This window comes from Pseudophryne corroboree, chromosome 7 (assembly GCF_028390025.1).
Source record: "Pseudophryne corroboree isolate aPseCor3 chromosome 7, aPseCor3.hap2, whole genome shotgun sequence".
NCBI classification, from domain to species: Eukaryota; Metazoa; Chordata; class Amphibia; order Anura; family Myobatrachidae; genus Pseudophryne; species Pseudophryne corroboree.
The window spans coordinates 101,717,739-101,730,084 of NC_086450.1; the positions used below are offsets into that span (position 1 = coordinate 101,717,739).

Sequence of the window (12,346 nt, forward strand, 5' to 3'; positions counted from 1 at the left end):
TCTCCGGCCACTCCTGCGTTTTTCCCGGAAACGGTAGCGTTTTCAGCCACACGCCCCTGAAACGCCGTGTTTCCGCCCAGTAACACCCATTTCCTGTCAATCACATTACGATCGCCGGAGCGAAGAAAAAGCCGTGAGTAAAAATACTTTCTTCATAGTAAAGTTACTTGGCGCAGTCGCAGTGCGAACATTGCGCATGCGTACTAGGCGGATTTTCACTGCGATGCGATGAAAAATACCGATCGAACAACTCGGAATGAGGGCCAATGTACAATATAGTCACAGCCCCTAGCTTTCCTTTTTATTTTGTTCCCTGGTGGCAAGATAATACTAATGAAATGACCCAATGGCCTGAGGGGTAACAGTAACCTTCAGTAATTGAGAACGCATGTCCTTGTTGTGTTAGGATAAGGGTAATATACAGAGGGGATATGGGGGGCAATAGACCTGATTGTTGCTGTGCGTTTTCGCACAGGGTGTTATCAGATCTGAACTGTGCAGGCGTTTGCACTGCATTGCGCAGGCACGATGGACCGCGGCAACGGGGATCGCCGGTCAGCGATGGGATGGTGCAATAAATCCGATCGCACGGGGGTTCGCAAGGTGATTGACAGGAAGAGGCCGTTTGTGGGTGCAACTGACCATTTCCAGGTAGTGTCTGGACAAACGCAGGTGTGTCAAAGCGTTTGAAGAGAGGGTGTATGACGTCAGCTCCGGCCCCGATCACCAAGAAGGAATCGCAGCGGCTGAGTAAGTCCTGGGCTGAGCAGAGACTACACAAAATCAGTTTGTGCAGCTCTGCTACACATCCAAACGCACACTTGCACAGCGAATTCTCCCTCCCCCTGTAGGTGGCGACTATCTGATCGCAGGGCAGCCCAGCGATCAGGTCTAAATTACCTCCATGGAGTATTTATCTTCACTTATGGGATTTCTTGAATTCATGCCACACATGCTTGGGTTAAAGTGGCTTAATGGCGTACGTATGGTGGATGGACATCTTCACAGACGAAGGTTGAATTTGGACATGGACTGATTCTAAACTGGGTGCAAAGTAGCTGTTTTTGTGTGATGCCGCAGAAGCCAGATTTACTACCTTATGCTAATTAGAGTTTCCATAGGGCTAATGCGCGGCTCTAAGCGTTAAGCCATGCCACCCACTGTTTTTTTTTTTTTATCATCAATAGTTTTTATTGAAAACAAGTTTTCTTTTTGCAAGGGGAAGGGGTACAGAAAGAAAGAAGGAAGGGGGGGGGGGTACAAAGAACCAAGGGAACGGGATGTAAACATGCAAATATCAAAATTGTCAGAAGTTAAATATAACAATCCAATATAGATACAATAGGAAAAATACAAAGTCATCTTGGAAAAAGATACAGATAAAGATAAACACAGGTCAAACATGAAAACATATCAATAAACAGATAATCTATAATAGACACAGGGCTAGTAAGGCACAGCCGGTGCACAGAGCGGAACTATAAGCCGAGTCAGTTAGGGGGAAGGCGAAACACCCCCTCCAGCAGTGACGTAGTCATGCCATGCTCTCCATTTCACCATTGGGGAGGAGGCCGCAAAAGAGTAAGGCATGAACTCAGTTTCCATAGTAAAATGGAAATTAATTTTGTTGGTGACTAGTGATAGAGGAGGGGGAGAAGCTTGTTTCCAACTTTGGGCCAATGCAGCCCTGGCAGCTATACAAATATGCCCCACCAGATATCTCTGATGAGGTGGTATCTCAGCAGGAAAAATGTGGAGCAGGGCCATGGCCGGAGAGGGGGTGAGGGACAGGTGTAAGACCGAATTAATCAAAGCAAATATCTCGCTCCAGAAATGTCGAAGGGAAGGACAGGACCAGAAAATATGGAAAATCAGTAAGCCTAGGAGCCAGAGCAGGGTGTATCTTTGACAAACCCTGCCTCTTTTAACACCTGTGGCTCCTAGCTTACCTCTATGGTATGCTTTTAGTCATTGTATGTGAATTTTTTTATTGTATTAAATACATATGGTTTTTACCGTAACTCATTGGTATTGGTATTAGCATACATATTGCATTCAGTATTTTCACCATTGATTTAGTCTTTCCACACGACCACGGAAAGAGGGCGCCCCGGTTACACCATCTCACACTTTCGTTATTGTCAGATGCCTGTCTACCAGGCACAAACCCAACTTGGTCGTAGGCAATGAGAGATGGCGAAAGACATTTAAACGGAAAGCGACAAGTTTGGCAAAAATTTTAATATCGCCGTTCAATAGTGCAATGGGCCTATAATTTTGACAATGCACTGGGTTTTTACCTGGCTTGGGTATAGTGATAAGCTGAGCCTCCAGCATTTCTGTAGGGAAAGCACCAAGAGAGGAGATTGAATTATACAAGGAGGTCAGGGTGGGCGATAGTTGATCACAGAGAGAAACATAAAATTCATTTATGAAGCCATCTGGACCGGGAGCTTTATTATGCGGGAGTGATTTCATTACTTGAATTACCTCGGAGGGGGTCCACGGGAAATTTAGTGTCTCGAGCTGTTCCGCAGAAAGGGAGGGGAGTTTGACATCGGCTAGGAAGGATTGTATAGAATCAGGAGTGGGTTGAAAAGTAAGGGGATCAGAAGAAAGGTTGTACAGCTTGGCATAATATCTAGCGAATTGATTCGCTATGTCATATGGATTGGACACTTTATCACCCTGAGGAGAAATCAGATGTCTAATCCTATTACGAGCCTGGAGAGCACGGAGCTTGCGAGCCAGCATTTTCCCCGGTCTATTACGAGTCAGGTAAAATTTCTGTCTCAACCTATTTAAAGCAAACTGAGTCCGTCTCATAAGGAGTTTCTGAAGTTGGCCTCGGATATCCTTTAATTCCCTACGTAGGGCCCTAGAGGGGTGGAGCTTATTCCTATCTTCAACCTCCTTAAGTTTAGATTCCAAGTCTTGTTGTTGGATAGCTTGTCGATTGAGTCTAGCACCGGCTTGGATCGCAGTGCCTCGCACACCTGCCTTAAGGGCACACCAGAAAGTCGTGACAGAAGTATCTGAGAGGGAATTAGTTTCCATATAGAGGGAGATGCAATCATCAATCGTTTTTTTTAGATATAGGGTCCGACAGCAGATGGGCAGATAGGCGCCATGGCCGAGGGGGGGTAAATTGGTGGCAAATATTCCAAGACCATAGGAGAGGAGCATGATCGGACCAGGAAATAGGCAGAACATCCACCTGTGCTGAGTGCTGCAAAGTCCACTTATCGCAAAGAATAAGATCTATGCGAGAGTAGGAATTGTGCACTGGAGAGAAATACGTATAATCTCTAGAAGTTGGGTTCTAAACTCTCCACAAGTCATACAGGTCATATTCTGCCAGCAAATTACGGAAGGCTAGTGACGGGCCAGCCGGAGCTGCAGACATCTGGGAAGAAGACCGAGGAGATCTATCTAATTTAGGATCAAGCACTAAATTATAGTCACCCAACATAAGCAGGGCACCCTGACGAAACCTCGCAATAGTCGAGCAAACTTTTCTAAGGAAGGGACTTGGTTAGAATTGGGAGCGTAGAGAGATACAATCGTAACCATCTTATCCTCTAATTTTCCAACTAGAATGAGGAAACCAATTTTCTGGGCTCCTTCCAACACGAAGGTACTGCAAAGGTTTTCAGGCTTTGCTAATTATTACACATGATGTATCATTCCTCTTCAGTTGTGGCAGATCCGATCCTATAATGGCTATGGCAGATGACAGAGCTGTTCCCACCAAATGGCCTGTGGGAGCTGATAAAGACTTTTTGAAATTAAAGGAATTATTTAGCACCACACTTGTTCTGTATCATCTTGTGTTGGAATTGCCATTTATTGAGAAGGTAGAGACTTCCAATGTTCGTGCTGGGCCATCTTGTCACAGGTTATTTGATCATAAACTACATCCTTGTGCATTATTCTTGTGGAAATTTTGAGCTTCTGAAATTAATTATGAGGTGGGGAACAAAGAATTGTTGGCTTTCAAATGGGCTTTTGACGAATGTCAACACTGGATAGAGGGCACTAAGCACTTTTCAGACTTGTTGTCCAGATGGAGCCTCGCTCATCTAGCCTTCTCTGTTGTGCCTAGGTGCACCAAGGTTTATTAGCATAAGCCTTTCATCTATTGTTCTCAGCTGTAATACAATACAGAGAGAACAATACAGCAGGGGATTAAGTCCAACAGCACTGGGTCAGTTAATCCTATTAAAGGGATAGATGAGCAGGACTCCATCTGTACATCGAAACTGCAAAGAAATGTATACGTTGATAGGCTTGGTGGGCTCTGTTTTTCTCCGAATTCAGCTTTGTGATAACAACACAGATCAGCTCCTATGTGGGCAGTTGCGTATAGTCTCCTATGTGAGCAGTTGAGTGTCTCTATAAGCAGCCGCTTTCAGTAACACAACCGGAGCACTCCATAACACACTTATAAGACAGACCATCTCTGTGCATCTGCTCTCTGTCACAGCCCAGGAATGTAGACGTACTGGGGATAGTTCCACACCAGACTAAGGTGGCAATGTCACTCATTAGATCAATTACCATTACCAACAGTAAGTGTCTATTATAGGCCCAAATGCTGTGTGGGTGGAATATCTTGTTGGTGGTGCTCCCAGAGTCAATGTTACTATTGAGCAAAAGCAGAGAGAGAAAGAAAGACTCTTTGTTGGGGAACACTTATAAAAGAAAAAAGTTTTTTTAGATATAACTTTGAATTTGTGTGTTTAAAAGTAAAATATTACACACAGAAGAACAAAAGACAAATCAGACCGAAATAGACAAAAAGAACACCAAATGGGAGTCTAACGGTAACTACTGTAGATACCTTACAAAATATTTGGCTACAATAGCATTCATGGTGCTTCATGGTTTCCACAAAAATACAAAAAATTAACAATTGGTAAAAATATTATAGTAATAGAATGCGCAATAATCTAGATGTAGATAATTAAGTCTATGGAGTGTGCTTCACATTGTCTACTCCTGGTATATGGTGAGAGTTGGTAAAATGTGCATAAAGAACTACTCGTTTATTAGCAGGAAAAGATCATATTTCTTGATTCTTAAGTCCCATAATTGTATATGCAAGGCATCTGTGTGTAGCCGATTAGATGCTTTAAATTGCTGAACACTCTAAATAATTCCCACTAGAGAAGCCTTCAGACTGTTGGCTAAATAGGGATAGCGTGAACAGATTCTCGAGTTGAAGGTTTTGCCACCACTTCTGCTTTCTGTGTGAGTATTCGTACTGCACCTGGTATTCCAAGGTGGTCTCCCATCCAGGTACTAACCAGGCCTGTCACTGCTTTGCTTCCAAGATCAGATGACATTGGACGTGGCTAGTGAGGTATGCCAGTACTTTTGAAATAACAGATGAGAGAGTGTGGTTGTCAACAGAGGAGCAGGAGAGCCGGAGTATGTGTACTTCTGCTTTCTTAATAGGTGCATGGATTCTCTGTTACATAAGCATTGCAGAGATTAGTACGAGGCATCGAAGATGAGAGAGTACACAGGAAAATTGGTAGGGGAGGCAGAAGATAAAATGTGTATGGCAGGCATGTCCAAACTGCGGCCCTCCAGCTGTTGTGAAACTACACATCCCAGCATGCCCTGACACAGCTTTAGCATTCTCTAACAGCAAAACTGTGTCAGGGCATGCTGGGATATGTAGTTTCACAACAGCTGGAGGGCCGCAGTTTGGACAAGCCTGGTGTATGGGTTTGCCCATACCTCCCAACTGTCCCAAATCAAGTCTCGCTATTTGGACACTGTCCCGCTGTCCCATCTGCAGGCAGCTGTGTCCCGCAGGCGGAGGGGCAGTTGGGAGATCCTTTGATCACCCGCTGCTCTGCTCTGCAAAGCAGCGAGTGATCTATACAGTACACGGAGATAAGCAAGGGGGCTGCCCAGCTGCTCAGGGAGCGCTGGGCATGCCCCCACCACAACGCCGAAAAATGGGTCAGTGGAGCTAGGCAACATCCACTCGACAGAGACCTTACCCCTTCCCACCAGAGGCCAAGCCCCATTCTTGGGTTGTGCGCAGGAGGGTCCCGATTCAGTACATGTAAAAGTTGGAAGGTATGGTTTACACCAGGGGCGGAACTTCTGGCAGTGCAGCCAGTGCATTGCACTGGGGCCCCGCCGCACTTAAGGGGCCCACAGCCGCCGGCATTACAATGAGTCACAATGACTCGTATCATGCCGCCGCAAGCTACGCGCCCGCCCGCCGCCGCCCGCCTCCCGCATCACTCACAGTCACTCACAACACATTCAGCGCCTACGGCAGCCTGGCTGGAGAGGGAGGAGGGGTCCCGGCCGGAGAGGGAGGAGGGGCCGTCCCTCCCTCGTACAAGCTTCACAGGTCTCACTGGCTGCTGGGTCACTGGCTGTTGGGTCTCACTGGCTGCTGCTGTAAGGAGGGAACGCTCTCCCATCTTCTCCTCTCTCCAGCGCCTCCCCCTCCAGACATCCTGCATTGTAATAAAATGCTTCTGATACTGGTCATTCCATATGTGCCGGTGAGTCAGCCATGCAGCAACAGGCCCTGGTAGGAATTAGTTGTTTTAAATGTTTTGAATTGTGTTGCATATGTATCAACACAAATATATATATAAAATTATAATTTTTTTTAATGTAATATTGAATTTGTTAAAGTGCCTGTTTGCATCTCTTGCCTCTGTATCCAATTATTCATGTATCACCCAGGGCTATCCTATTAGCCATGATACGTTGGGCTCCTCCCACCGATGCTGGCATTTATCACGGATTATGCTTCGGATGCCTCAGGCAGCCATAACATAATCCGTGATAAATTTACCCCCAATACCACGTGTTTTTCAGCCGATGAAGATGGCCTCTAATTGGATACTGCGATAATTACCATCAGTCATTAATCGCAATATCCGTCTGTTTTCACCTACCGAAGCGGCATTGCAGCTTATTGTATCTATCTATCTATCTATCTATCTATCTATCTATCTATCTATCGATTCTGTCTGCCGTAATGTGTAAAAAAAGGGGACGCTGTCTGCCGTAATGTGTAAAAAAAGGGACGCTGTCTGCCGTAATGTGTAAAAAAAAGGGGACACTGTCGTAATGTGTAAAAAAAAGGGGACACTGCCGTAATGTGTAAAAAAAAGGGGACGCTGTCTGCCGTAATGTGTAAAAAAAAAAGGGGACGCTGTCTGCCGTAATGTGTAAAAAAAAAAGGGGACTCTGCTGTAATGTGTAAAAAAAAAGGAGGACTGTCTGCCGTAATGTGTAAAAAAAAAAAAAAAGGACGCTGTCTGCCGTAATGTGTAAAAAAAAGGGTACTCTGTCTGCCGTAATGTGTAAAAAAAAGGAGGACTGTCTGCCGTAATGTGTAAAAAAAAAAAAAAAAAAGGGACGCTATCTGCCGTAATGTGTAAAAAATGGGGACGCTGTCTGCCGTAATATGTGGGGGGAAAAAAAGGGGGACGCTGTCTGCCGTAATGTGTAAAAAGGGGAATCTGTCCGCTGTAAGGTGTAAAAAGGGGCTCTACCTGGTGTAGTAGCGCTACTGTGCGGCGTAATTTGAATAATGGAGATTACTGTGTACCGTTATATGAATCGGTATTAATTTGTGGCCACACCCCTTCCCCATGAAGCCACGCCCCTATATTTTTGGTGCGCGCCTACGGCGCGCACTGCCCCTGCCTTACTTAGAGGGGATGGGCTCCAATGCCATTTCTTGCAGATAGCTCTAAAATGTTTAGTTATGGCACTGTTGCTACGTATCCATTTCCCTGGCCTTGAGCAGGTCTCCCCTCAACAGATCCTCTCCAGGGGTGAGAGGGTGGACTTGGATGGTATATGGGGAGGGGGCAAAGCATTTTGTTGCACCTGGGCCCACCGTTCGCTAGTTCCGCCACTGGTTTACACACTGAAATTTCTGCTGTCTGCTGTCATAAGTATGAGCGCATCTTCCATAGGACTTAATCACCACTCTATCTGGATGCTTGCACAGTGCGAATTAGATACATGCACAGAAGAAAACATTCTACTGCCTCCAACACGGTGTGTGAGACTCAGAATCAGGCCCTGTGCTTACGTATATGCCGTCTGCCCCAACCTCTGCAATTGTTATTGGGTTATGTTTTTTCGCCTTATCCATTACATTTTCTATTCTCTTTTCAGTGTTGAGCCCAATAATTTTGGAGATTATTATATCCTGAATAATATACTGTTTACCATCTTATCAATACCGATCCTTACTACACATGCACCCATGTACTGTGTATACATTTTTATATACACATTGTTGTGAACGTGTACCTTTGCTTTCCACATCAGCCAGAATTTGAATATGTCCACGTGACGGCCACATTGTATTGCCTTATCTCCAGTGTCATATGATATGTCATATTGCTTGTCTTGCTGGAAGAGATATCCTGCACACATCTGATTGCATCCTTGGAGTACACCCTGGTGTATATAAGCAAAATACAAGCACATAAATAGAACTGCAAGATGTGCAATTAATGTTAATAGTGGTATTATCTATGCAATTCATGTTAATAGTGGTATTATCTATGGAATTAATGTTAATAGTGGTATTATCTATGCAATTCATGTTAATAGTGGTATTATCTATGCAATTCATGTTAATAGTGGTATTATCTATGCAATTCATGTTAATAGTGGTATTATATATGGGGAATGTTGTGTTATAATCACTATGCAGTCATGTGACAAACTGCATGTGCTTTGACTTGAAAGAGACCTCTACATTCCACCATTACGGAATTGTAGAATAAGTGCGTATGGAAGATAACTGTATATACAAACTTCCTAAATGGGAAAAAGTCATATAAAAATGATCTGGTTAGCAGTAACATCCCTATATTTTTCACAGTGTGAATAGTAACCACATCACAAAGCTTGTTAACAAAAGATGTGTAGCTAAAACTACAGCAAAAGGAAACAGCCAGAGTATACGATGATGAATATATACCTCACAACCATCCCGATATTGGCAGGACAGTCACTCTTTTCGGGCACTCTCCTGCCATCCCACCCACGGACCACAATGTCCCGTGGTTGGGAGGCCCCCTCTCTCGCAATCTGTTCACTGGAGAGAGGAACTGGGGGGATGCCCAGCAGGTCCCGTAGCACTGGGCATGCTCCTCGCGTGATGAAAATACGGGGTGTGGCACGCGGGCAAAGCATTTCCCAACCTGCGCCTCAAGAATGTTGGGAGATATGCAAATGCCAATATGTTGACAGTTTTGAAATAGGAGTTTAACAGTAAAGAAAAAAAAACCTAAATGTGTAACCAGCACTAGAGGTATAGACTGGTTTGGTTATGGCTATAAACAGGGGGGCAATATGGGGTACTTACTTTTATAACACTGGTCATGTATTAATAGTGATACCTACTGTGTAGGCATTCCAGTCATAATACATTAAACCAACCACAGCCTGCGCTCCCGATACCAGTGGTAGCCAATTTAAAAGAATAGTTGTGGGGTTTTCACCTCTGAAAACCCTGTTGCGCTAGAGAAAAATAATGATACTTATCCGGTGGTCTCTGCAGCTCCCTGTGGTCTCCCCTTCATCTTTGCAGTGGGGAAGGGGATGAGGGAGGCTCGGGGGCTGCTGGGAGATGTAGTTCACCCAGCTGCTGCCTCCAGAGGGATGAGGGGGTGCACTCAGGTACACTCACACATACTTAAAAACACACACTTACACACATTCATTACACTAACAACTGCTGCAGAAGACCGGATCCCGACGCTGAGGGAGAAGACACCACTTCGGAAGGTGAGTATTTACATACTAATTAAGCTAATTGGAAACTTGCAATTGCCAGAGTAAGTCCCTGTGATTTGTCTTAAAAATAAAGATTTTTGAAAAATATCAGACTTGCCCTAGGGGTGCGATAAAAAAGACACTGTGATTTCTATGGTATGAGGGAGGGCCCATTTTTGCTGGCTTTGGTTCTAATTTGTTTGCCAAAACCACCTCACTGGTTTTGGTTTTGAATCTTTTTTTTATCTAAGATTTATATAAAAGAAAATCTAAAATCACAGAATTTTGGCCTTTTTTGTTCCTACAGTATTTTAACCTCAATAACATTCTTTACAGTCATTTTTGACCACCTCACAGCTCACAATATTGTTTTCATCCAGTTTAGGTTAAAGGCTGAAGAGAGCTGGCTAGTTACTAAGCGACAGCAGTGACACAATCACACAGCAGTTTATAGTACATCTATGAAACATTGCCACACAGCAGTGGCAGAAATTAAAAGTGGGCACGATGGAACCCACACACTCATATGTTGGATATTAAAAAGAACATGCACAGTTTAATAAACCAACCACTTCAACAGGGACTGGCACTTTTTTGTGCTGAAGTGCTTGGTTTGTTTGGGCCCCCACAAAACAAGCTACCAATGGGCTTAAGGCAGCTAAGCTAACAGCTCTGCAGTGCCAATATACCAGCTCAGCTCACACTGTGGTGATTCAAAGGGCTTTTATATAAGGTGAACAAATACACTGGGGTATAGCGCCCAGAACAGTACAAACAATTGAACAATGTAGATATATATATATATATTTTTGTCTTCCATTCACAGCTCAGCTCACACTGCAGGGATTCAAAAGGCTTTTCTAAATACACAAACAAAGTCGCACTAGGGTACAGCGCACAGAACAGTACAAACAATAGAACAATTTATATATTTTATTTTTTTTAATTTGTAGCTCAGTTCACACTGCAGGTAATTGGGGCTTCTACTTCCCAAAAATCCAAACCGCTCATCTCTTGAAAAACGCAGATCCGCAGGGTTTTTTTAAATTACCCACCCTCAATTGAATTCCACCCTTAATCTCGTCAAGTTTTATTTTTGTTCTAAATCTACATAATTAGCTGACAAAAAGGGCAAAAAATAAATGAGTGAATAGTCCAGATCATCTTACTGTGTTTAGTCCTTGTGTACTGTGTGAAATGAATATATATGACTGTTGTACAGGTCTGGCAATGATTAAGTGTCTGTTACCTTTTCTCTTAATAGTATTGCAGAACATTGGAGTAAAACGCCCATCATCTTGTGGGGATTCCAAGTGACCGAGTCCGCTCTAGAAAGATTATATAAGAAAATAATGTGACCGCTTATGGGAACAAAAATTCAAATAAAAGGTCAACTTCAGTTAGATATTTAAGACCGAAGAGTTCCAGATTAGATAAGGCAGAAATCCTTCTTAGGTAAATTGAATTTAGTTACACTATGTAATACAAGAAATATATATGTATATCTGGGTCAATCTGTAAGAGACTAAACAGTTTATAAAAGCATATTCAATTAACAATGCTAATTGTCAGCTAATTACCGTTTGGCGCGGAGAAGGGCTATTCAATGAAACAGCCTTTTCTCCCCTGATAGAGAATCAGGTGCTTTGACTTTTGTCTTCTGGTATATAAAACAGCACCTCCGGATTAGGAGTCATACCCTTGAGAAAGTCACAAGATCGTGATGAAACTTATTAGACCTCCGCCCTCTATTCCCTTTGCCTCACCTGGGACCTTGCCAGCAGTACATGAGCTTCCTGGACATCTAATTCAGCGCAGTCCGGCATAATCACCCAAGGATGCTCAGGTTCTTAGCCATAAGCTGCCATTCATTGGTACCAACAGCGAACACTGTACACCCGTGTCATTACACCATCGCTGCTCCCGTATTTAAGATGGCTGATTGTTATACTAGATACAGGAGGTCCCCTGTAGTAATTAGCTATTGTCTGAAGTTACACAGGCTTGTGGAATCATTTAACATGAACAAAGACTCCTAAGATATCATGCACAGGTGACTATACCCTGTCCGTTATTTTTTCCCTGAGTGCCATTGCAGCGTTTTTCAATATACCATGAAAAGTACACCATCGGGGATTCACACAAGGGGTAATCTCCACTAATTTATTAAGTAATATCTCCCATAGTCTATATAAATGCTAAGTAACTTGGTTGGTTTTGATAAGGAAATATATCTACCTTGAAATATAGTGTATGTATGTTTATTCATTTATTTTCTTTATTAGCATTTATTTTTACAATAATATCATTATTCATACACTGTGCTCCCTAGGTCTTCACTGAATGTTCCTCTCTATAGCTTGAGGCCTCCTGTAACTGGAAAACATGCTTTGTAAAGATCTATACAATGCTCATCTCTTATATAACACAGCAGCAATGTGTTTTGATAGTCCCTTGCCTCCAGTGCTCCAGCTCTGGTACAATGGATGTGCTGATGTTCATAGCAATAGATGTCCCCTCATTTTAAATCTCTGCAACCTTATTTTTACTGACGTTT

General features: G+C 43.4%; 1 protein-coding gene across 4 annotated transcripts in view; it reads right to left on the reverse strand.

Moving 5' to 3' along the window:
- Positions 1-12,346, reverse strand: part of GAD1 (glutamate decarboxylase 1) — a 162,104-nt gene that overhangs the window by 21,615 nt on the left and 128,143 nt on the right. For all 4 annotated transcript variants that reach the window (XM_063933493.1, XM_063933495.1, XM_063933494.1 and 1 more), the window contains 2 exons: positions 11,039-11,117; positions 8,314-8,463 (listed from right to left, as the gene is read on the reverse strand). In XM_063933493.1, coding sequence (XP_063789563.1) covers positions 8,314-8,463; positions 11,039-11,117 — 229 coding nt within the window. The remainder of the gene's footprint in view (positions 1-8,313; positions 8,464-11,038; positions 11,118-12,346) is intronic.